Raw genomic sequence first — 27,299 nt, 5'->3', positions numbered from 1 at the left:
GTTGCTGCTCTTCTCCCTCCACTCAGAACTATAAGGGAGAAAGAATAATTTTTTGCAGTACTGTAAAGTAGTATTTAGCATATGAACTCTATTAATACTGTATTACTATACATTTTAGTGTACAAGATTGGCTATACAGAATCATGAAGGTTGAGATCAATATTTATTTAACAACTTTTCAAGGAGAATTTTTTCTCTTTATACTTTTTGCCTAATAGGTCCTGACTTTAATTTTGATGAAGATACCATTCTGCTCTAGTAACCTTGATGCATAAGTGAGTTCCACTGGAATTGTGTGGCTAAGAGCCCACAAACTTCTTTTCAGTGTTTTACCCCATGCCCATTCTTTCAGAAGTAAGAAAAGTCACTACAGCAGAGCTCTTTCTAGTGCGTCTTCCCTGTTTTTCCCAAATCCACCAGAAAAGTAGCCTCATAGCGTACAGGTGGTTGGTTGAGTTTCCGGTTATCAGAACTACCCACAGCACCGTTGACCTACTCCCAACCTGTGCAGAACAAAAACACACACGTGAACAGATAAAAGCATCATCATGATTGAATAGCGCTTCTATTTTCAGAAATTTGTGAAAGTGGTGATTGAATTTAAAGCACCAGAGACTGAAAGGAGCGATTAATCTCAGATAATTTAGACATGGGCAGAGGTATAATTAATTAATGACTTTGTCCCCTCCCTCCCTTATTTTTTATTCTTTCCTACAAATGAATGTTTTCTATATTTGACATTTGTAACCAGGCATAAAGGCCAGAGAATATCATGATTTTTACTTATTTTCTACAGTGTTAATGATTTATTCTAGTTTCAGATTCCCCCCACCCCCCTTTCTTTAGATTTACTGTACCTCAGTTTACTCATCTCTGAAATGGGGATAATAATAATTACTTTACAAGGTTGTTGTGAGAATTAAATGAGATACATGTACAGTGGGCAGTGCTTAGATCAGTGTCTGGTACATAGTGAGTATTCTATAAGTGTTGGCTTTAATCTTATATATGTCAGAATTTATCAACTAGATTTATTTGTAACAAACAAATTTAAATGAATGAATACATTTGCAAATGTGCTACATTCTAAGTGTAATGAGTAAGAATTGTTTTCTGATTCAGTCATGTTTATTAATACTATACTTTTACTTCTTTTAGATTTGTAAAGGACATAAATAAAATTGATTTCCTTTCCCCTTCAATATCTTTCTTGGGAATGCAGAAGTCTTCTGACAAACTTTGATATAAAAGTTTTTGTCTGTATAATGCTTTATATATAATGAATGCTCTGTATGTGTTTGCTGAATATAATCAAATTGAGGGATAATCATTAGATATACTAGATTAATTGTGTTTGGAGATCGAGGAGGGGAAAGAACCAAAATTGATACAAGGTGGTGAAACTTGAAGTAGATGGTGGTGGTATTAATTAATGGTTATAGGGCTTTCTTCTGTGCTTACAAATTATTGCCCTGATTGATGACACTGCTTAGTGAAGCATTTTATTTAAGATCACAGCCTCTGAAGAGTTGTGCTCTGTGACCTTGGACAAATTACATAACCTCTTTGTGCCTCAGGTTTCTAATCTCTATAATTATGATAATCTTACAGATACTTTGTAGGATTTTGGTAAAGATGGAGTGTAATAATAGCTATGAAGTATTTCATTTCATTTATTGATAACAATAAATGAAAGCTGCTGTTACTATTATTGCCACCATTATTATTTTCTCCAAATATCTAATATTTTATTATGTATTTTCATGCTTATATTTCCTCATGTACAAATTCTGTTTCAAAAATGTTGTCTGATCATTTTAGTTTACGGAAATTCCAAGGGGCCTTGTCATCTTGGTTTTCCTGCCCTTTTAAGCTCTGCTACCCAACCTAGGCCAAGCTCACAGTGCTGAAGTACCTTTGGAGTTTATACCCTGGGCAAGGGGTTATGAGAGGGCTCATAGGAAAGAGAAGTCTTTCTGTTGATACTCTTTCCTACAATACAGAGTTTTGCATTCCTTAATTTAAAAGGTATGAGTTCACTGGTAGGTAACCACTAATAGAAATTATATTTATAGGTACCATCAATGCCCAGGAGTTGGCAGTTTAATCATAAGTATTTTCAGGTTACATATAACCCATTGTGGTAGTTATTTTTGGAAAAGAAACAACATTCTATTGAGTAGAGTTTGAGTGCTTATTTTTTCTAATTGCTAAATTTCTACCGTGGTTTTCCCTTCTCTTTATAATATGGTTTGCAGAATGAAACAATCTCGCTCGTGTTGTTCTTCCTTCCCTCCCCATTTTGCAATATTCAAATTTTGAAAGCTAGAAGAATTTTCAAAACTAGAAGGTGTTTTATTTATATCCAGTCCTTTTAGTTTGTAGAGGAGGAAACTTAAGAGAGTATGAGATTTGGCTAGGTTGAGATGTGTGCTGTTGATACAAAATACACATGAGATTTGGCCAGAAAGTTTGCCTAGTTAATGACAGACTGTGGCCTAGAACTCACATATTCTGAATTCTGTGCTAGTATTTTTAACCCCCTTACCTTAGAATTTCCCAACTCAAAGAATTGTCTTAAATTTTCTTCCATATACTGAAGGAATGGGAGGAGAGAGAGGACAAAGATGGAAAAAAGAAGAGGATCTGCAATTGATAAAGAGGGCATTGGACATTATTTGATTTTTTAAAAAATTTGCCTGGCAAGTATAGTGTTTCGTGAGGCAGAATAGTGTAGAATTTAAGAGCTTGAATGTTGAAATTAAGATGCCTGTGCGGTTTCTGGCACTCCTGTTTCTTAGCTGTATGACTCTAGGCACGTTGCTTCTCTTTGCCTCAAACATTTTTTTTCTTTTCCCTTTTGCATTGGTTGTGGGGGCCGGAGGTGGTGGATACTAATAATAACTACCTTACTGAAGTTCCGGACTTAGGCCTATTAGTGGAGAAGGGGAAAACCAGTTATGTGGTGATGAGTTGGCTTTAAAATACTTAGCTTAGCTGCTGTGTATGACTCAGCACAAAATAATCTCAGGGACTTTCTGTTAAGGGATAAATAGTTGATATGTTTTGAAGTCTTTCATTGTAAATATACTGTGACTTGTGCTACCTGTTGCAGTGAAGGGATATGAGGGTTCAGTTTATTTAAAAAGCACCAGCAGTGGTCATTTCTCAGATCAGCTGTCAGGAATACACGTGGATGGCAGCCTGACAGACCAGATCAGGTAGAAAAATGAAAATATTAGGGTACAAGGATTCAGAATTTGTTCTAGACTTCTGAGAGTCATACACAAAGCCATAGATTAGGTACTTGGGTTAAAGGAAACAAAAACAAATAAAAATTCAACTAGAGTAAACATAGAGCTTTCAGATTCTGTGGACACTAAAATGAGTCTGTAAGGTTATCTGTATTCATTTAATGTTACTTCTCTAACAACTTTGGACCATTTCTGCTAGATGTGGCTAAAGGGATCTTTAATTTTGCTTAGTGCTGTCTCCATTCTTAGCAAGTATTCAATATCTGTTCCTTCATATATATGGAAGAGTTTGGCTAATAACCACTCTGAAGTTTGATGGTTAGCAAGTTGGAGATGGCATAATAGGGGCTTAATTCCCTTCACATGCTATCTATGCAAAACAAACAGGGGTCATTCTGACCCCAGGAAGGGTTATACTGGGTGGAGTTTTGAGAGTACCTGGTGTGTAGTTCATTTACATTTGACAGTAGAGGCCTTGGGAGTACCTAGGAGCAGAGAGAACGTGTTGTTTTCTTCTCCCAGCAGAACACAGTGGCATGAGAGCTACCCTTGTAAATAAGGATGACAGTGTTGTCTGCCTGCTTTTAAGGAACTTGCTCTTACTGTGGTTCCCCAGTTTTACCCTGCTGAGATTTGTAGATGCACTCAGTTTCTGAAATGTCAAAAGTGAATAAATGTGTATCTTAGAGTTCAGGAAATATGGTTGGAAATACAAGTCATACTTACCAAGTCATCTTTATTTTAAATAAACTATAAAACTTTAACTCTTTTAAGGCAGCAGTGAGAAGCTCTAATTAGGCAACAAATAATTAATTACCAAAGTAATTTCACTGATTACCATGAGATTACAGGAGAGGGAGAAATTACTTTGAGTGGTCAGGAAAGACTTAATGGAATAGGAAGAATTTGAGTAGAATATTGTAGGACAAACAGTATTTGTGTGAATAAGGTTGAAAGGAAGACAACTCTTTCTGGAAATGTAGAATGATGGGACCACAAGTTACAGAGGCACCAAAATCACCAAATTTAGAAAATAGTAAATCACCTTGCTTTGTAGGTGAATAGTGTGATAAGGCAGATAACCTTTCTGTAGAAGAAATAAAGTCTATCCTTTGAGAAATAGAGAACCAATTAAAAATAAACTTTGACACAGGGAATGGCACAAAGGGTTTTATAAAGATCAATATACTGTGGTATGAAGGATGGATCCAAAGACAAGAAATTGGATAATCTGATATGATGTTACTACACAGGCCCACTTGGGATGAAAAAAGACTTCGATTGGGATGATAGGATCAAGATCACAAAATAATGGAAAGAGGAGAGATGCCACAAAGGAAAAAGAAACTGGCACACTTGGTGAATGAGGAAGATATGAAATCATGTAGACTCACTACCCCCAGAGAATGATGACTCCTGAATTAAACTCCATGTGTTTTATTTAGCCTTTGACAAGTTAGCTGTGGTTGTGTTATACAACTACCAGATTGTTTGATTTTGATAAATAGCTTCCCTTACAAATGGGAAAATCTAGTTGTGTGAATAAAAAGTAAATAAAATAGTTTTTACTCATTGTCCCCCATTTGTCAGCGTTAATGGGTAATAAAGTTCTCTCCCTTAGAGCACATATTTTCTCTAGATTGTTTACTGTTTGCATTGTTTTTATTTTTGAGGGGGATAATGGTATAGGTTTTATAGCTACTAGGGGATCAAATGCAATAATTAGAAAGGACACACAAATTTTGAAATAGTATTTTATGCCTCTTGATCTCAGGTACAAAACACGAGATGAAGCAGTTAAATAGCAAAGCAAGACAGGAGGGACAGAGAATTAAAGTAAGTGTTTTCTATATATTGCATCTATGTTCCCATTAATCTCTGTTTTGTTATGTAACTGCTCCTTCTGAATGTTCTGAATGTGAAGAAAACTGTGGGTAAGAAAAGGGTGTATTTTAAAGTTAGGTTCAAATAAACCCATGAGAGAAAACGTTGTTTGTTACTCTTGGTCCTGTTCAAACAGCACCTGCCTATAAATTGTAATCATAATGTTTTTGGATAAGAAAAAAATTGGGTTAAGATGATGTAAGCTCCTTTAAATCTCTTGCTAGCAGATATTTAAAATGAAAGAAATCACATAGCTATCAGATTGTCCACTTTCCCATTTTTAAGCCAGTCAAACCTATTTTTTCAGTTTAACCATTCAACAGGGACAATGCCTGTTGAGATGCTCTAACAGATCTTTTGGAAAGAGCCTGTATGTCAGTTTCTCACCTCATTGTGAGTTTCATTTAACTTTGTATGCCTGTGAAATAGCATCTTTATCAGGATTGATCTTTACAATTCTCTTTTTTTTTAATCTTCTCAGTGTTGGGTCTTTAAAGTTAACAAGTGGAAGTCAAAACATAATAATCTTTGAATCTCTCTTATGTCCTTTTTTGTAATTGTTGAGGATTTATTTTCTGACAGCTTTTAAAAAAAATTGTTTTCTATAAATTTAAATGTTTTTTATTCATGAGAAAATAATGGAGGGTAGATTCTGGCAGAAGACATTTTTAGGCCTGCTTAGCCTGTTTTAATTAGTAACAGTATTTACAACTACCATTTGTCACAATATAGTTTAAAATCTTTCACATGTTACCTTTTTTTAAATTTCATACCAGCTCATCAAGAAGCCATTTAAAAAATACCATCCATTTTAGAGGTGAAGAAATTGAGGCTCAGAGAAGGTAGATAACTTACCAGATATTAAGCACACAAGAGTAGTAACCGGGCAGTATGATTTTAAATTACTGTCCCTTTGGACCATATCACACTTGCTGAAGTTTAAGAGAGACCCCAAAATAGTTGTTATTACTACTTGTCCAGGACTTTGACACATACTCTAGAAGTTGTAAGATGATGTTACTATCATTATATATTATTCACATTTTATACATAAAGATATAAGCCATGGAATGAATCAGATAAGTTTGCTTCCTGGTATCACCACTGTATTTGACCTTGGAAAGGATAAAATAACTTAATCTCTGAGCCTCAGATTTCTCATCTGCAAAGAGATTTATCTCATAAGAAGTGTGTGAGAATTAAGTAGAGGAATAAAGTATTTAGCACATATGTGTAATTTATTAAAAAGTCTATAAGTGTTCCTCTTTTTACAGTCAGTCTCATGAAAAGTTACTCCATTTTGATATAAAACCATGTTAAGAATTTTACAAGTCTTGGATGCTCCTTAGAAAGACAGCTGTTTTGAATCCTGGAGTATGTCCTGAACAAGATGAGGGACCTGTTGCAGTTTTTAAATGCCCACCAAGAGGTCCTATAAGTCAGGAAAAGTTAATTATGTTTATGAAATTGAAATTATTGGAAAAGTTCATTGCAGATGAACAGATCTTGGGATTTGGAGATTATTGGGAAAAATAAAAGTGGGCAATCCAGGTTCTTATGAACGTAGATTCTTATTAACCTACATTCTTATGACAGAATGTAGATTCTAAAAGAGGAGGCTTCAGTTAATTCCTCAAATCTGTTTGAAAGATATCTACCTCACAAGGTAGTGATGAGACCTCAGTGAGCTTATGTATGTCAAAGGCTTAGCATGGTCAATTAATGTCAGTTCCTTTTGTGATGTACTTTTGTTATATATTCTAACATTTTTATTCTGAGAATAAGAAGCTTGGACTGTTTTCCTTCAACATATTGAACAGATACTTAATCCTTTGTGCTGTCAAATGAAGTAATTATTTTCATGTGGTTTTATATCATAATCAATCTGCTGCTTTTTGCATGGAGCAGATCATGTTCCTGGTGTGTAGTATAGGAAATTATTTAGTGATTAAACAATGAAGTATCAGCTGTACTGAACCAAATGTCTTCTCTGCATTGGTGATACCATGAAATCTTATTAAGCTTAGACTTTTCTGAGTTCTTGCTCTGTAAATATTTTCTTCATTTTCCACTAACCCTACCTTGCTCTCTTAGATCACTTTTCCTCAGTATCTTCCTTCCCAGTTTGGAATTTTACAGTCTTCTCTTGGGTGTCCATATTTTAGTTTGTGGGCTGTTCACATGAAAATCCTTTTTTCTCCCACTTTTTTTAACTTATGAAGCATTTATTGAGATTTCACTATTTTCTAGTCACTGGCATTAGTTGGGCAAAATGAAAATGATCAGTCCACATTTCCTGGGCAAAAGGAGTGCTCCTTCTCATGAGAAAAACAGATTGTTATACCACAGAATGATAGAAGTTGTAGTAATGAAGGCCCAGGGAGAGTAGAAGCACAAAAGTATAAGCAATACTTGGTTATAAAACCTCCAGAGCATATCAAGTGAAAATGATGTTTTGTAATACAAAGAACAGAGGACTGATGAGTTACTTATTCTGGACTTAATTCCTAACATGTAAAACAAAAAACTTTGAGCACTATCAGGGTTTCTAGAACTGGGCTCAATAGGTTATTAATAAACAATATGTAAATACAGAGCTCTGTGGTCCAATATATTTATGTATTATTGAGATAAAGAAAATTAGATAGATTTCCTTGTTGGTATTAGGTGTCTCAGTTTTTAATATTATTGTAAATTATAAATCTTTAAGAAAGGAATAGAATATACTTCTTCTCACATTTTTTTTCCTACCGTGGAATCCTTCTGTGTTACCTATGAATTGTTTGACTGATAGTAACAGTCTCAAGAAATAGTAAATTAGACAACTTATACACTTAACTATTAATTTAGATCTGTGATCCATTGCGAGTTCATTTTTGGTTAAGTATAAACTCAGGGTCAAAATTGATTTTTTTTTTTTTTTTTTGCATAAGAGTATCCAGTTTTGTTGGCACTGTTTGTTGAAAAGATTGTCCTTTTCCCCATTGAATTCCCCTGTTATCTCTGTTGAAAATCAATTAACTGTGTATGTGAGGATCAATTTCTGAACTCTCTTTTCTGTTCCATTGATTTTTTTTAAACCTTTACATCGATACCATATTATCTTGATCACTGTACCTTAAAATACATCTTGATATCAAGTAGTGTAAGTCATCCAACCTTATTTATTCTGTTTCAAAATTGTTTTTCCTATTCTAGGTACATTGCATATACACTGAAACATTTTCAACCAGCGTATCCGTTTCTAGAAAATCTTCTGGGATTTTGGTTGGGATTGCATAGACTCTCATCAGTTTAAGGGGAACTGATATTTTAGCAATGTGGAATCTTCTGATCAGTGACTGTGGTATAACTTTCTCTTAAGTCTTCTTTAATTTCTGTTAGTAATGTTTTATAGTTTTCAGTGAACACATACTACACATCTTTAGTTTATCACTAAATAATTTTTGATGCTGTTATAAATTTCAATTTCTGGTTGTTCATGCCTTATATAAAAACTATAATAGGTTTTGGTATATTGACCTTGTATCCTGCACCTTGCTAAACTCACTAGCTGTAGTAGTTTTTTTGTACATGCTGGAGGATTTTCTCTTTGGATAATGAGAATTTAACTTTTCCTTTTCCAATCTGGATTTTTCCCCTTTATTGAATTGGTTATGATTTCTTGTACAGTGTTGAATAGAAGTGATAAGAGTGGATAGCTTTGCCCTGTTCTTGATGTTTGGAAAAACAACCAGTCTTCCACCATTAAGCATGACATTAGTTATATGTTTCATTCATGTGATTTATTAGATTGAGGAAATTTCCTTTTATCCCTAATTTGTTGAGAGTATTTATCAAAAATGGGTGTTGGATTTTATTAAAATAATTTTTTGCATCCATTGAGGTGGTCATATGGATTTTCTTTTGTAGTGTGTTGCTGTGGGATTATATTGATTACTATTTTTAATTTTAAACCAACCTTGCATTCCTGAGATAAATAGCACTGGATTACTATGTGTTGTTCTTTTATATATTGTTGAATTCAGTTTGCTAAAATGTTGTTAAGAATTTTTATATTTGAGTAATACTGATCTGTATGATTTTTTTTCCTTGTGCTATCAGTCAGAATTTGATATCATGATAATACTGGCCTCAAAGAATGAGTTGAGAATTATTACTTCTATTTTAATTTTTTGGCAGAATTTATGTAATGTTGGTATTATTTCCTCCTTAAATATTTGGTAGAATTTACCAGTGAAGATATGTGGGCCTAGATTTTTCTTTGGGAGATGGCTTTTAATTTTAACTTTATTAGTAGATAAGAACTATTCAGTTTTTTTTCTTGAGTGAGCTTTGTTAGTTTGTGTATTTTAAGAAATATGTCCATTTGTCCATTTCATCTAAGTTGAATTTATTGGCATAAAGTTGTTCATAATAATTCCTTTTATATATAATAATTACCTTTTAAATATTTATATTAGTTATCTCTTGCTATAATAACAAATTAAAAGGTAATAACAATTACCTTTTAAATATTTATATTAGTTATCTCTTGCTATAATAACAAATTACTGCAATTTTAGTGGCTTAAAATAGTACACATTATGGACTCACAGTTTCTGTGGGTGAGGAATTAGGTATAGCTTAGCTTGGTCCTTTGCTTCAGGGTCTTTTATAAGACTGTAAGCAAAGTATTGGCCAGAACTAGGGTCCCATCTGAAAGACTGATTGGGGAAGGATCTGCTTCCAAGATCATGTGATTTTTGGCAGGATTCAGTTCCTTTTGGTTCGTTGAACTAAGGATCAAAGTCCCCTGTTGGCTGGAAGCTGCCCTCAGTATCTTGCCAGCTGGGCCTTTCCGTCATGGCAGCTTACTTCATCGTAGCCATCAAGGGAAGAGGGGTCTGCTAGGAAGATAGAAGGCACAGTATTATGAAGCCTAATTATGGAAATGGCATCCCATCACTTTTGCAATATTCTGTTGATTGGAAGCAAGTCACTAGGCCAGGTCACACTGAAGAGGAATGGCTTATATAGGGGTATGAATACCAGAAGACATAGATCATTGAGGGCCATCTTAGAGTCTGCCTGGCACAGCATTTGTAGGATCTGTAGTTAAAATCCCTACCTCATTCCTGATATTGGTGAATTGTTTCTTTTTCTCCTGATCAGTATGGCTAGAGGCTTATCTCTTTTACTGACATTCTCAAAGAACTAGTTTTTGTTTCTTTGGTTTTCTCAATTGTTTTTCTGCTTTCAATATGTTTGACTTCTACTCTTACCTTTACTTTGAGTTTAGTTTGCTCTTTGTTTTTTAGTTTCTTAAGGTGGAAGTTGTGGTCATTGATTTGAGATCTTTCATCTTTTCTAACAGGCATTTTAGTACTATAAATTTTCCTCTGACCATGGTGTTACCTGCATCCCACAATTATTCCTATTTTGTGTTTTCATTTCATTCAGTTCAAAATACTTTATAATTTTGTTACCGAATGAATCGGGTCCCGCCACCTCCCACTTACAAAATCAGTTACGTACTCACAAACAGTAGAAAAGAAAGGTGCTCTTAATCAGAATGCCGGCAATCTGGGCAGATGGTGGACTCGGCATCCGCCACAAACCACCTCCGAAGGTTCTGCTCAGCCATGAAACTTTTAAAGAGAAGGAGGGAAGTAATCCAGTTAATCATTGAGATAGGGGGGTCAAAGTCATCACCATCCCCCCACTGCTCGCAGGCTCGTTGACTTCTTGTGATCTTCCTCTAGATGTTATCTTGTTCACAAAGTTTGTTCGGGAGATGACTGAAGGGGAAGCTAAGGGAGAGATCTGGTCATCTTCATTTCTACATTTCATTGCTTATTCTTCATTTCTACTTCTTTGATCTATGGAAAGAACTGACAAGTTAGGCAAGGTATTGTGTGATTAAAAGATTTGAAAGGTGTGCTTGGGCCAGAAATGAGTAGAACATGGTGGCACCTGGTTTAAAAGTTAGTTACAATATAGCTTTGCTAAAGTGACAAGAAAAGGGGCTTCCTGCTGAGGGTGGTTTCCTGCAAAGAGCTGCTTACAAATCCCCACTTGTCAGAACATCATTCCATTTCTGTGGGGTTAGGGGTGAAGGTCTGTCTTTTGTAACTTCTTCATGCTGGCATAGAGTGCTATAGTCTCAGAGTGGAGGGTGTCAACATGGGTCTGTAGCATCTCTGCTGATAATTTTAGTTGTCTGCTTACATATACAGGTAGAGAAAGCTACAATTACTTTGATGCCCACAAAGATATAGATTATTATGAGCAATAATGTTAATCCCATTCTCTTGAGGCCAGTTCTTGGAATTGTGCTAGCCATAGATTCAATACTGCTCAAGCTGGAGCAGCTTATGTCATGGCTACAGTCTGGTCATCATGCAGTTAGCTTTTTTCCTGTGGTGGCAGTTATAGTATCTGTAAAACAATTCAGGAGTGTGCATCAGACACTGAGTCTGTGACTCTGTTGTCCTAATCATTAACTGCTCGGTTTTGTACTTGGGGCGGGGGGTGGGGGGTGGTCCTGCTCTGTTCCAGTTTTCCTATTGCTTTCTTCCTTGACCCTTGGGTTATTTACAGTTATATTGTTTAATTTTGAAATATTTGGAGATTCTGTAGATATGTTTTTATTATTGATATTTAATTTATTCCATTGTAGCCAGAGTACATGCTTTAGTTCTTTGTGTAAATCTGTATTTCTGTCTGGTGTTATTTTCCTTTTGACTGAAGAACTTCCTTTAACATTCCTCATTGTGTAGGTCTGGTGCTGATAAGTTTTTCATGTTCCATGTGTCTGAAATATTCTTAATTTTTTGTACAAGGTATAGAGTTCTAAGTTACCATCTCTTTTCCCTCTTCTCCTTCTTCCTTTTCCTCCTCTTCTCCCTGTCTTCTGCCTCTCCCCTTCCCCCCAGCAATCATAGGATTCACTTTGTTTCCCCTCTCTCAGGGATCACTGTCCTGCACTGACCATGTCCAATGTCTCAAAACTCTTGCTTAATGTATTTTGTTTATTTTTTATTTTTTTATTGTTTCAAGTGTGAGGGTTAATCTGGTCTGTTACTCCATCTTGTCTGGAAGTGGAAGTGGAAATGTAGTTTTTAGTTAAGCTAGTCTGACAGGGACCATGGATTTGCTTCATCAGTAGGAGCCCTTTGAGTAGCATGTTATAAATGAATGGAGAAGTGAAGCCAGCACTATTAGCTTTTCCTGCACAATACTGAAAGTACTGGCTTATTCAAGAGATCTTTGGAATTTTGATACCCTGTTTCACTATTGTGTTTAAAAAAAAAATTTTTTTTTAAATTAGTGGCTAACATTAAGTCATCTGCTATCATAGTTCCCAAGTTTAAATCAGTTCTCTACCACTCTCTGACCTTGGGAAAGTTATTTAAATTCTCTAGGATAAAATTTCCTCATCTATGAGATGGAGAAAATATGGTATCAATATATAGTTTAAATTAACTGATATAATACCTGACAGCCCTTAACACAGTGCTAGCATATGGTAGTCACTCAGTAAAAATTAGCTGTGATGCTTATGATGCCACCAGAGGCGTGCTTATTGACATTTTTGTTTTCCAGTTATCAACGTTTCATTTTGCCTTAGGGCATTCTTAGCAGCTCTTAATGCAGTATTTCTTCTGCCTTAATGGCACTGCTTATTCTGCTTTGAAGCTGTGCTGGTATATTGCCATATTCTAAACTACACCCAACCCAGGAAGTTTAACTTGGAAGTTGGCAGACTGGCTTGGGCTTCTTTTAAAATATCACTGGTCGTGCCAACTTGTCCCTTAAACTAATAGGGAATCTAATATTAGTAATTAAGCCTTTGGAAGCTATAATGTGAAACATATGAGGCTCAGACTTCATACAAAAGTTACTCAGTTTATTAAAACATTTTCAAGTATTGTCTCTTTCTTCTTCCAAACTGTGAGCTCCTGGAAGGCAAAGACTGTTTTATTCATCCTTGTATTCTGGCACTTAGCACAGTGCCTGATACATTACTGGCATTAGTACTTACATATACATATGCATTGTCACACTTCCGCATGCACATTTTGACCTCTTTAATTTCATAAGTAACTAGATTAAAATGATATGAAAAGACAGGTAAAAGAAAAAAGAGGTAGTTATAGGGAAGAGGAAAACAAGAAGAAAGTCAAGAGGAGTAGAGACAAGAAGATCCCCTCTCAGAAGTGTTGATAAACACACCTGTTGGCATCTACAGTAGAACTTAATAGTACACACTGAAAACATAAGAACTCAAAGCAGACAGGCAGAAAAAAGAGAAAAATCAATTTAAGGTACTACTATGAATGAAATTGTCACATTGGTTCAAGTAGATGATAATTCAGTTTCTGCCACTATTAGCCATGATATCTAAGTGGCACATCTCCCGATCTCTCTTAGGAGGTATATAAAAAAAGACTGGTAGTACTGTGAACTAGTACTGATTATCAAAGAAATGCTGGTCTCCTATTTTTCTCAGTATCCAAAAATTTTATATGATGTGCAAATGTGCTTATCTAATCTTATATTTTTTAAGTATCTGAAAAATTTGTACTGGGTGCAAATATAGTAAAACAGTATCGATTTAGACTAAATGTCTGAATTACAGTATAATTTTACTTTTAAGGAAATAACTATGTTGTTCTTTTTACTTTTAATTATGTGTATTAGCTAGAAGTATTCTAAGAAATTAATGCCACTTAAATTTCCTTGTCAGTTTCATTTAACTAGATATGTAGAATACACATACACATATCAGAGCCAAGTTTTTCTCTAATAATAGATAGCTATTTGTTTGATTGCAACTTGATGAAGTTGCTGGTTTGTGTTTGATTACCATGTTGCATGAAGAATACTGTCCTTATGCAATAGAATCATGGTCATGGAGTGAGATGCTTCCACTGAGAAGCATTCAAAGCTCATACTAACTGAGGGAACAATAGATTCACCTCTGCTTCTCATACTCACTCTAGGGTGCATGCTTTTCTTAGTAGAATGAAAGAGGGGTGGAACTGTTTTTAGTACATTAATTTTTTTTCTGCTTTCTTTTTAATGAATTCACATAATTTGGTTAGATAAATATATGTATGATATGGGTAAATTATGATATCTAGACATTTGAGTAGCCACACAAGTCCTGCTTTTAGTGATTAAAAAAAGTTGATTTGCTCATATTCAAATCTAGTATATGTTTTTCAAATTGATGAATGAGTGCTCCCCGAAGGGGTCACTCGTCAGCAGTATGTTGGAGTTACTCAGAGAGAGACCTTGCTGGTTAGGCAACTGATGGAAAAGGAGATAGCTTCACGTGCTGATTCTTAAAAGCAAGGAGGTTGACAACATGCAAAAGTGAGTAATGGGTCTTTATAAAAGTGCCGTGAAAAGGGAGGGTAATGTATTTAGAATTTAATTCCTTTGATCTCCATAGCAGTAAAGGCTAATCTAGAAGAGAAAAGTTTCTTTACATACAGCTTTGAAGTGTTAACATATGGATGGGAAATACAGTGATTCTAAAGCTGCAGTTGTAGGATATTTATAGACAAATATAATTTTTAAAATGCTTTCTTAAATTAAGAAAGAGAAGCTTTGTCAGAAATATTTTAAATGCTTTGTCAAACTAAAAAATTCTAAAGTTAAAAATGAGGGATTGTTCAAAATCCAAGAAAAACTTGCTGAGTTCTTTCTCTAAGCTACTCATTTGATATTGAAGTCTCTGCTAAGAGGACCAGGCTTAGTTTTCAGAAGCCCATTTATCATTAAAAAGTCATCTCTAAAAGTTAGGTTTTGTTTATCAGATATTTTCAGAGTAGTTACACCTGCCTCTCATATCTGATGGTGATGCCTTTCTGCTTTTCACAGGAAGTCCTGACATTTCAGCTGCTGCGAACACTGCAAGAAAAACTGTATAGATCAGAAAACAGGGGCACTACCATCCTTTGGTATTACGTAGAAATAAAAATTTCTTTTTTGCCCTTTCTTTGTTGGAATATCCATATGGTACCTGTGATCCTCTAGCCAGGTAACCACCATGGGCTTTGAAGATCTAGGAACTGAAGAAGGGGACGATGGGTTTGTGTATAACTAATCCTTTTACATTCAGTTGCTATATCTGGGTAGCTTCATTGCTGCAGAACAAATCACAAATTCCCTAAGGAAGACTAGATGCCTCATCTGATACTTTTTCTCTGGTTGAGCCTCAGGTTGAAGTTGGATTTCAGGCTGTTACCCTAAAGATTTTTATCTCTGTGGGAATATATATGTATATTTTTTTGCAATTTTCAGTGCCTAACAACCAGATCATTCAGATGTCCCCTTTAGTTTATTGGAATGGAGTACACAGTTTTTCTCTAGAATTTTTCTCCCCATTTTGTTATAATGAATAATAATTCTTAACTGTAATTGCCAAGTTATTATCATAAACTCCATCTTACAGGAGGGAACTCAACTACTGGTCCTAATGGTAGAAATTTCCTTCTAGGTTTGTTGGAGCCTCTGTTTGCATTCTCTGTAGGAATTATGTCAACATCACAGAAGATTGCTGCAGTTTATTACCACCTTGGGCAAGGGGAATGTTCTTCAGGAGGAATGAATGCCTGTACTTGATATCCACTTACCAAAGGAGATTTTCCATTTCCCATTTTGTTTGCTTTTTCTCCATCACAATCCATGGGTTCAAAAAGTTCTCAAAAGCTCTTTTGACTGTCCCTATTATTTTGAGCACCACTAGCCAAATTAGGTGGTTTAAAATTTTTTTTGTGTTTCTATTTTCCTGGCTCTATTCCTTTATCACCTATGTTTGAGTAAATACACTCTTCATTTTGTGTGGCTGCAGCCTATCATTGAGCCATTCAGTTCACAGTAATTCCAGGGAGGAACAATTATTTCTAGAGAGACAGCATTGCATGATGGGATGGAGTCAGACTGCCTTGGTTTAAATTCCCATCCTGCTACTTACTGTTATATACCAGGTGAATTATGTAAAATTTCTGTGCCTATTTCCTTATCTATGGCATGGGAATAATAGTTCATGGGGTTGTAAGGATAATGAGTGAAGCCCTTAACTCAAGTTCTGGCAAGTAGTACCATTAAATGTATGCTGATGCTATTAATGCAGGCATAGAAAACCTTAAATCAGATAAATTGAATGAAGACTGGATTACTCCTAGAAGGAATCGCTGACCCTTCAACTATGGCTTATTTGTTTTCATCTTTAGGGAAATAAGTCTCAGCCAGTGGTTCAGCACCCATATGAACCAGTTAGCAAAAGAACATTGTTTCACTATTATACTTTTAATTCAGATTTACTCTTAAAAATGAGTGGCTTTAGTCATAGGGGCAGGAAGAGGTAGTGTAAGTGATGCGTGGTACGTATCACCAGGGCTCATTACAGAATCCAAAAGTATGGTCCTAAGTATCCTATCCTGTGGTCCTAAGATATGCAGTGTTGTTTTAATCATGAACTATGAATTATTGTGTCTGTGAGTCAGATTCTAAAAATCAGCATCGGCCAACACTGTTGCCATGGCTCTAAGAGCCTATACAACACTGGGCATCAAGACAAGATACTGGCAACAAACTAAAATATCTTACTTCTGTCAAATTTTGCTGTATCAACACCTGGTATAATGACTGCAGTTTTAATTATAGAACTAAGGAGCCTAATGAAGATTAACTCATTTAACAAATATGTCTTGAACATTTATTATGGTGAAGGATTGCCTTTGCACCCAGGTCAGACTATTTCAGATAAGAATGTAGCTACATAAGGGTTAATGAACTAATAAGGAAATGTAATGCTGATTGCTTTGCTTTTTGCCTACTGGAAAGTGCATCACAAATTAGATACAGCTTGTAAGTGGACTTTGGAAGCTTTCTGTCAGAAGTTTGGGGTTGTCTATGGAGAACTTTCTGATTCTGTAAGAGATTTTTTTTCCTAAACAATAATACATTTCTATTCTAGAGAATAGTTTAGTAATATCTAGTAAATTTAAAGTTGTGTATGCTCTGTAAGCCGGTGATGTTACTCCTAGGTATTAACCCCTAAAAAGTTTCGCGTAACTTCTCATATGCGTACAGAGAGACATATTACTAAAGTGTTTATAGCAGCCTTGTTTGTAATAGTGGAAAAGCTAAATGTCATCAAAAGGGGGCTGGGAAGATAAATTGTGGTATTTTTATAAATAGAACATTATACAGTAGTGACATGTATTTACCAGTGTTAACACTTTTCCAACATATCAGTCTTACATATTGACTGTTAAGTGAGTATAGAAAAAAGTATACTATTTAGATAACATTTTAAAACATGCAGAGTGGTGCTCTGTTTAGTTAGAGAATATGCATATTTAATAAAAGTATTAAGTAATGCATGAAAATGATTTTTAAAAGAATAAGTTTAAGATAGTGTTTACTTCTGAGGGGAATTTGGGAGAATTCCATAGGGTTTTAAACTATACTGGCAATGTTTTATTTCTTAAGTTGTGGATACATGGCTGTTTATTACATACATTTTTATATGTTCGAACTATTTTAGAAACATTTAAAAATTGGAAGAAAATGTGTCAAAATGTTGTTTGCATTTCAGTTGAGGTAAAATGGAGTCTTTTTTTTTCTTACATAGTTGATGCTGTTTCTTTACATTTCCAGTTTTCTACAATGAGAGTATGTTATTTCAATCATATTAAAGGAAAAAACTGAGAAACTGTATTTTTCAGAAAAACAATAAATGGTTTTCATAGAAATTTTAGGAGATGATAGGCAAGTAAGATAAAAAAGTTATAAACTTGTTACAATTTTCTAGTCTTTTTCCTATAAACTTTATAGAGGTTAAATATTATTATACTATGTACCAATTAATTTTTGTTCTAATTTTTCCCACCTAATATTATAAAATAAATGTTTAACATATAGGACTGGTATTTTAGAAATTATTTTAAAATATGCTATTGTACTGAATGTAAGAACATTGCTTTGCTCAGTGGCTGGTATCGTATCATGTCTTCTTACAGTTATTTATTGCTTCTTAATGCATGAGTTTTAATAAACTTATGTTATTCCTAGGTTTGATTTATTTGAATTGATTTCACGAATATCAGCAAATATTTTAAAGTATTTATTGAGCAGTTTTATGTTCAGTCTTAATCTGTTGACATACAGTAGTAGAAGATAAAAGGTTTAAAATATGTAAAATCTAAGGTTCTTTTGCAACAGAACCTCATTTTATCTTTCTTTTATCTAATTTTCCCTGGTTGCATATAGTGTGTGAACAGGATAGGGGAATTATGGTTTAAAAATGTGAGCTCTGTAAGACTTAATGAGGTACTTGTGGTGCAGAAGAAGAAATAATAGCGACTAATATTATTTTTCTGTATACCAGGCCACATGACTTACAAGATAATATAGGCTAGTTCTTCTCCAACTTTAGTTAGAGAATATGAATATGAATGAACCCCATAAAGCTCTTCTCAAAATACGTGTTCTGACTTTTTAGGTCTAGGACGCACTCAGACAAGTGTAAAGTCAGTATGTTTGTTTAGGAGTAAGCTAAACTAACAGGTTTCACCAATTTTGCCCACCCGCCTCTAGCAACCACCAATCTATTCTCTGTATCTATGAGCTCCGGTTGTTTGTTTTAAGATTCCATGTATCAGTGAAATCATTAGGTATTTGTCTTTCTCTGACTTACTACTTCACTTAGCATAATGCCCTCAAGGACCATCCATGTTGTTGAAAATGGCAAGATTTCCTTCCTTTTATATGGCCGAATAGTATTCCATTGTGTGTGTGTGTATATATATATGCATGCATACATACACACCACATTTTCTTCATCCATGCATCCATGCATCCATCCATCCATCCATCCATCCATGGACACTTAGGTTGCTTCCATGTCTTGGCTATTGTATATAATGCTGCAGTGAACATGGAGGTGCATGTATCTTTTCAAGTTAGTGTTTTCATTTCCTTCAGATAAATACCCAGAAGTGGAATTGTAGGATCATATGTTAGTTTTATTTTTAATTTTTTTGAGGAACCTCCATACTGTTTTCCATAGGGGCTGCACCAGTTTACAGTCCCATCACCAGTGCACAAGGGTTCCCTTTTCCCCACATCCTTGCCAACACTTGTTATTTCTTGTCTTCAGCCATTGTAACAGGTGTGAGGTGATAACCTCATTGTGGGTTTGATTTGCATTTCCCCAATAATTAGTGATGTTGAGCACTTTTTCATGTACCTGTTGGCCATCTGTATTCTTTCAGATCCTCTGCCCATTTTTTAATCAGATTGCTTGTGGTTTTTGGGATTTTTTTTTACAGTTTAGCTGTATGAGTTCCTTATATGATATTAACCCCTTATCAGATATATGATGTACCAATATTTTCTCCCACTTTATAGGTTGCCTTTTCGTTTTGTTGACGGGTTCCTTTGCTTTGTGCAGAAGCTTTTTAGTTTGATATAGTTTCACCACTTGTTTATTTTTGCTTTTGTTGCCTTTGCTTTTAGTGTCAAACCCCCAAAATTATCACCAAAACCAATGTCAAGGAGCTTACCACCTATGCTTTCTTCTACGAGTTTTATGGTCTCAGGTCTTATGTTCAAGTCTTTAATCCATTTTGAGTTAGTTTTGTAATCTTTTAATAAACCTTTTATATGTGTAGTCAGGATGTTAGTTTAGGAATAAACTAAACTAACAGGTTTTCTTAAACATTTTATATATGCTGCACTACATTTTATATTACAATTTTTAAGGTAGTTAAAAAATACAATTGTTATAAAATACAATCTCTAGTTTATTATTATATACAGCAAACAAAATTGGTCTACCAAATTACTTTAAACCATTGCCCAAAGCTTGTTCTCTTTGTTTACCTTTCTGTTGTTTGATAACAAACTATTCTTGGTCCAACATCAGTCCACAGACTGTACTTTGAGAAGGACTGACAGAGTATCAGAAATTTATTAGAAAGGAAGGATGTGTTAAAGAATCCGTGAGTGATTTTAAGTAATGTGATTTAAAACATGTTCAGTATTGTTTTGTAAACACTCCTATGAATTCTAATTAGAAGACAAAAGCATTAGTGAAGATTTTTAATCATGTGCAGTTTTTAAGTAACATGAGAACGCACTTTTTTTATCCTTTGCCTCATGACTTATTTTTCTCCTTTAGAAAATACATGGAATTTTTTTTAAAAAACTATGTATTAACATGACCTTTTAATAAAGCTTTTGCAGCCAAGTGTAAAGTCAGTATGTTTGTTTAGGAGTAAACTAAACTCACAGTAAGTTTTCCTCCAATTTTTCTGTATGGTACACTGTATTTCATAGTATAATTTTTTAAGATAGATAATTTTCTAATTGAGTTTACTTTTCACTATTTTAAATTCTTGTTCTAAATGGATCATCAGTTCCTGAACTGGAAGGAACTTATTAACCTCTGTAAGTTTTGCCAGTTAATGGGAAGAAGGCAAAAATCTATACATTAGAACCCATCAAAAAATATTATGTTTCATGTCGGAATTTAGTGTCTGTAGTTTTGGGGAGAACCAGTTAATACTTGGGGCTAAAATTTTTTTAAATTAAGTGTTGTTTTCCTGTGTTCTTCCAAACATCAGTCCTTCTGGTACTGCTTATTCATAACCTTACAAACTGAAGTTGCAGCATTATTATTGATTTACATTTTTACCCTTGAATTTTATATAGAAAATAGTTACAGTATAGATGGGTTAATAATTTTTAAATAAAATAATTTATTTTACTTCCTTTTGTACTTGTAGTAGAAGAATGTTTTTACTTTTTATGTATCATGTGTTAATGGATTTATGATTTTGATGTGGTCATTGCTGGAGAAATTAACATTGAAAATCTGTAAGGAGGATTGTAGATGAATTCCAAAGACATACTCTGCTTGTAAGTTTTTATTTAAACATAAAGAGAATATAGAATTGAACACTCTAGAAGATGGAGACCTATAATATAGAAAAAGTCTGCCAGAATTAAGTCTGTTTGCTTCTAACAGATGACATTAGCAGTTACTTGGATAAATTTGTGAATATGGTTGGCTCAAGTTAGAACTGAATCTGAGTGAACTTTTTTAGGTGATCCTTTGGGATCTCATGTTTAAAAGTATTTTTATGCACTTGTACTAAGCAGTATTTCACGTATCCATCATATTTTCTGAGCATCCTTTCCACCTCTGAAAGATTTTGATTCTTCCTGTCCTCCCACCCATGGTAATTCAAGACTTGCTCTTCAGTCTGGGGTTATAGTAATTCTGCGAAACCACTTCTTAGCGTTCATAAATAAAAAGTTATCTAGAGAGGTTATTCATCCTCTCAAGAAAAACTTAAGCTCTTAGGTGCATACAGAGTTCTGTGCTGGTTTTTTTGGAATGATAAAAAGGAGTGAAACATTGTTGCCTTTTAGGAACTTGTGGATCTCCATGACAAAACCCAGATCTATCATGAAAATTTATTATTTATTAGCACCTGACCTATTTAAGGATAACAGAACCTTAACATATTGATTATTAAGTTGCTTTTTCAGATGTAGACCTGATTCATTAACACAGAGCATTGTTCATTTTTCATTCATTCATTAAATTAACAGATTTTACTAGTCACATACTATGTGCTTGTTAACATACTTGTCACTAGTGATAGAGTAATGAGTGATATAGACACAGTCCCTGCTTTCAGGTAACAAACTATTGTGATTAGATCAACTCACTTGTCTTTTTCATGGGTGTATTTATTTATTTATTTATTTATATTTTTGGCTGCATTGGGTCTTTGTTGCTGCGTGCAGGCTTTCTCTAGTTGCGGCAAGCCAGGGCTCCTCTTCATTGCGGTGCACGTGCTTTTCATTGTGGTGGCTTCTCTTGTTGCGGAGCACAGGCTCTAGGCCTGCGGGCTTCAATAGTTGTGGCACGTGGGCTCAGTAGTTGTGGCTTGCGGGCTCTAGAGCGCAGGCTCAGTAGTTGTGGAGCACGGACTTAGTTGCTCTGCCGCATGTGGGATCTCCCCAGACCAGGTATCGAACCCGTGTCCCCTGCATTGGCAGGTGGATTCTTAACCACCGCACCACCAGGGAAGTCCCTCATCGGTGTATTTAACTGAAAGAGACACTTTAAAGAATTTGTTTAAAAGCTATAACTTTATTTATCTAGACATTTATTTTGCTAATCTGTCATAGGTAAATAAAGAAATACAATAAGGACACTTTTTTTTTTCTCTTTTAAACTTCATTTGTTATTTCTACATATTTTTATTTTCGTTTTACTTCTCTTTTAAGTGTGACCACTCATTTATATCAGGCCTCATTCAGAGCTTTCTGGCAGCTTATGGCTATTGGCTGACTCTCTACTAGCTTTGACCGCTTCGCAGCTATAGGACTTCAATACTTGGTGTGAAATCTTGTGGCTCTTTGAATACCAAAAATCTGTGGTTATTTGTTCAGTCCCGTTAGATAAGCTAGCACCTTATTAACTTTCTTTCTGCTAGTTATTGGGTGTTCTATGGAAATATTAACTGAACCTTTATATCTGAAGCCCTGCAGCATTTTAAGGATTTAGCAGCTGAAACCTCCCATCCATCTGTCATTTGTTCTGAGGATGTGAGAAAGAGACATGGTGCCTGACTTTTCAGAATTTGTAATACATAACAGTCTCTGAGATGATAGTAATAATGGCTAGGATATATTGTGTGCTTACTATTTGCCAGGTACTTTTCCAATTGCTACTACATACAATAACTCATTTAATTCTTACAACAACCTGTGAGATAAATATTGTATTATTATTATTATCCCTATTTTACAGATAAGGAAACTGAGGCAAGAAATGTTACTTTGCCTCAAGTCACACAGCTAGTATATGGCACAGATGGAGTTTAGGCCTGCCAGTCTGGCTCCAAAAATTCCACATTTATCCACTATACTGTACTGTGCAATTATAATAGATAATTATGGTATAATTTAAATGGATAATTAAATAGGTAATTTCAATAAGTGTGAGCAGTGACATGATGGAAATGCTTGCTGCTATGGGAGCTCAGAGTGAGTTCACCCAATTTGGTAGGGTCAGGGAAAGTGTTTCTGAGAAAGTAAATCTTTATTGAAAGAGCCTTTCTCCCCATCCCTTTTTAACTATTGAAAAGAATTATAAAGAATATTTTAAAATAGAATTAGACAGTGGTTTTCAAACAAAGAAATAGCCACATAGGTTAGAAAAAACATGTCTTTTCTCAACTTGGGAGCATTCTCTGGTGATTACGCCATATTTATTGGTTGGGTGAAATAAATTTTTTAAAAGCTATTTAAAGAATTAGGGGGCTTCCCTGGTGGCGCAGTGGTTGAGAATCTGCCTGCCAATGCAGGGGACACGGATTCGAGCCCTGGTCTGGGAAGATCCCACATGCCGAGGAGCAACTGGGCCCGTGAGCCACAACTGCTGAGCCTGCGCGTCTGGAGCCTATGCTCCGCAACGAGAGAGGCCGCGACAGTGAGAGGCCCGCGCACCGCGATGAAGAGTGGCCCCCGCTCGCCGCAACTAGAGAAAGCCCTCGCACAGAAACGAAGACCCAACAGAGCTAAAAAGATAAATAAACAAAATAAATAAATTTATTTAAAAAAAAAAGAATTAGGCAACAAAAAAAGTTACTGTAATTTTGAGGAGACAGACAAGAGGAGAGCACTATTATGTAAATAATACTAGGTGCTCTTGTTTTGTTCGACAGAACAAAAGATTGGATTGATAATGTGCAGTGTAAATTAGTTTAAAAATGGTAACAGCTTTGATTGATTAGAGTCTGTTGTCATATTGTAGCAAGGATTAAAGTTTCTAAATTCTGTACCATAAAATGAACGTAGAGAAAAGTATGAAATACATTTTATAGAACATATTTCATAATATCAAAGCTTTTATGAAGTGTTAATGTATTCATAGGTGGGAGTATTTAAGAATTGCAAATTAAATTGTCATTTAGATATTAGATTTTAAGTGAGGTTTTTGGCACACATTAGATCTGAAACTATGACAAACTTTGTTTGTTTGTTTGGCTGCGTCGGGTCTTAGTTGTGGCATGCAGGATCTCCGTTGCAGCATGCAGGATCTTCGTTGCAGCATGCAGGATCTTTCGCGGTGGCATGAGGGCTCTTCCTTGTGGTGCACGGGCTTCTCTCTAGTTGTGGTGCACGGGCTCTCACGTGGGCTCCACAGCGCACAGCCTCAGTAGTTGTGGCACGTGGGCTCTGTAGTTGCGGTGAGGGCTCAGTTGCCCCGCGGTATGTGGGATCTTAGTTCCTTGACCAGAGATCAAACCCATGCCCCCTGCATTGGAAGGCGGATTCTTAACCACTGGACCACCAGGGAAGTCCCTAAAACTATGACAAACATTTTTGAGTCCAGTTTCATTGTTCCATCCTCCAGCATCAGTTTGCATCTGTGGATGAAGAACTGTTCCTCTCTTATCTTTTAGGCTGTGGCTTTTCAAAAGAATTTTGTGCACTTAGATGAACCTTTGAGGTTGGGAAAAAATACTCAAATTTCTATTTAATTTTTATCTTACATGAATGAAATTATGACTTACTGAAATTTGTTATATTGGTTAATAGTATATGTATATAATTTATGAGTAAATAGATATTGAGGGCCCATATTCAAATCTTGCTTGTATGTGATGACACAGGTTTATAGATTCCACTGTGGGTACAATATGACAATCCCAGATTTTATTATTGGACTAGGAAATAATCTTGTAGTAAATTCTATACGATACGTTGCTGTATGTGGTTGCACATGGATAAGAGATAGTACTTACTATTATTTGTGTATGGTTGATAGAAAAATAATTGTTCTGTTTTCTGAGCACATATTAATCGGGGCTTAGAGATAGATCTTCTCTATGCTTACTGTGATATATGTGAAGTTAATCCACTGTGTGTGTACAATTATTTGATGATACCCTGAAACTTAGATTTATTTGTATTATTATTTATATTGTTATATTATTATATAATATTTATATTATTTATTTATATACTTGTGCTTTAGGCAATAGTTTAAAATGTTTTTAATGTTTTTATTTTTAATAGTCATGAAAGAAAAAAGTTCTTATCGCACTTCAAGGATGAGAATTGAGAACATGCAAAATTTATCTTTTATTATCCTTTAACATTCAAATAAAGTGTGAACAACATGGCTGACCTACAAATGCATTTCTGTTTGCATTTTTCAAGAGTAATACTGTTGTTTAATAATGATAAACAATATTTCAGTGAGGTTTTTTTTTTGTTTAATAATGATAAACAGTATTTCAGTGAGGTTTTTTTGTAGGTTTCAGTGTCTTGTTTTGACTCTGTGCCTAAGAATGGCAGTGGGAGGGAGTGGCAGAGAGAAACACCCAGATGAATGTGAGATAGTAGGATGTCACTTAGCACCTCAAGAGTGTTCAGTTTTAAGCAACAGAGGTAAACTCCAAGGAGTGACTTTAGCTGGGAGCCATTCTATTTTGTATATAGCTCTTGCTGCGTGTGGCTGTGACAGACAGGACTATGGTTGTGGTTACCAGAGGACACCCTTGTGGTCATAACCAAGTTGTAAGTGTCACCAAGATTCTTCTTGAGTGTCTGTCACATGTGTATCAGTGATTCTAAAGTAGATAAAAATGAAACAAAGATTCATTTGGGAGTTAGCACTCCCAGCAGATTAGTTTTAAAACAGAACAGCAGAAGGTGTTGTGACATGCATCCCCAAGCAATTGTAATGATTTGACAGTTATTTAGCCCTCAATTCCTAGCCCTTTGGTTGAACTGACAGCATGCCTGCAAAGATAGTGAGGCCTGTTTCAGCCCCATTAATGTCTTCTTGAATGTTAGCCTGCAGTCTGGGTAATGATAAATGTTCACTGATTGATGATTTTATAGTCCCAGAGGATTCTGGGTGGTTTCTGTAAGCCAAGACAGTCAGTTTTTGTTCTTGTTTGGGCCTCTTGTAAGATTTTCTGATCTTTACTAAAATCGTTTTAAGTTGGCAAAAGGGTGGGTACCACCTCAGTTTTAATTAACTAGGGTTCAAAGCCTTATTTAGAAACTATATGATTTTGTAGGTGATGCTGTATTTAGCATGTATAAGAGTCTGAGAACCAGAACAGCTTTTAATCCACTGAGCTTTTGTAACACTTATTGTATTTGTGAACTTTCATGTCTTTTAGGCTCCTTCGCTTTTAAAAAACCTGTGTTAAGTTATAGGGATAAATTTAATAACAGCTATTGTGAAATAATAACGTTAGCTTTATTGTTTTCATGGTGTTTGCAATTTCATTTTTTAGATTCTTAAGAATTTAAATTAACTATCTTTGTGTTTTCTTTTTTACATGGCTCAGTTTCTATAGGAGTATATCTTGTTATACTAGTATTAAAAGGAGTATAAGCAGATCTTCTTTTGCTAAATATTTGTTTGCCATTTAGGAAAGGATTCATTTCTAGTATATTGATTGTCGACTTTTAAAAATATTTTAAATAAATCTTGTAATTGCCCAACCCTTTATTGATAGGGTATGGCGGCAGAGAAAGGAGGATACAGATAAACATTTTCCTAATTTATTGTAACTCAGAAATATATTTTCTTAGTTCATTCTTTTAGAACTTTACTTTTGGCTGTAAAGAGATTGTAGGGCTAATTTTTTTTTAAATCTATAAAGAAACTTTTTGACTTTAATATCTTAAAAGGAATAAAAGCAGCACTTCTGTTTAGTTTTTCAAGTAATGAACCAGAAACTTGGTTAGGAATGACCATTTGTAAGTCTGTATATTAATTAGATGAGTGTCATTATGCTCAATTAGCACGACTGCCAAATAATCTCTTTAATACTCTGGTCTTTTTTTTTTTTTTCTCTAGGGTTTTACAGACAGCCCTCATTACAGTGATCACTTGAATGACAGTCGATTAGGGGCCCATGAAGGCTTGTCCCCAACACCTTTCATGAACTCAAATCTAATGGGTAAGTTGGTAATTCTCTGCAAGTAGTCTTCACAGAGCCTCTTTGGTCAGAGACATTTTTTATCTCCTTGTCCAGGATGGACACCTAAGTATGTAGAAGAAAGTTCCTAAGTTTCTAGGGGCATCTGGGCTTTCTTTGTTCAGCTAAG

At 35.0% G+C, this 27,299-nt stretch overlaps 1 protein-coding gene across 7 annotated transcripts in view; it reads left to right on the top strand.

Annotated features, from left to right (window-relative positions):
• The window catches only part of TCF12 (transcription factor 12), a 373,055-nt gene that overhangs the window by 156,422 nt on the left and 189,334 nt on the right, over nt 1-27,299 (top strand). For 6 of the 7 annotated variants that reach the window (XM_059913202.1, XM_059913200.1, XM_059913209.1 and 3 more), the window contains one exon: nt 27,049-27,151. In XM_059913202.1, the coding sequence (XP_059769185.1) occupies nt 27,049-27,151 (103 nt within the window). Of the gene's footprint in view, nt 1-5,028; nt 5,091-27,048; nt 27,152-27,299 lie in introns of all 7 variants that reach the window. The other variant, XM_059913204.1, reaches the window with a different exon arrangement.

Source organism: Balaenoptera ricei, chromosome 2 (assembly GCF_028023285.1).
Source record: "Balaenoptera ricei isolate mBalRic1 chromosome 2, mBalRic1.hap2, whole genome shotgun sequence".
In the NCBI taxonomy this organism is placed as follows: domain Eukaryota; kingdom Metazoa; phylum Chordata; class Mammalia; order Artiodactyla; family Balaenopteridae; genus Balaenoptera; species Balaenoptera ricei.
This window is presented reverse-complemented; position numbering and strand designations above follow the sequence as displayed.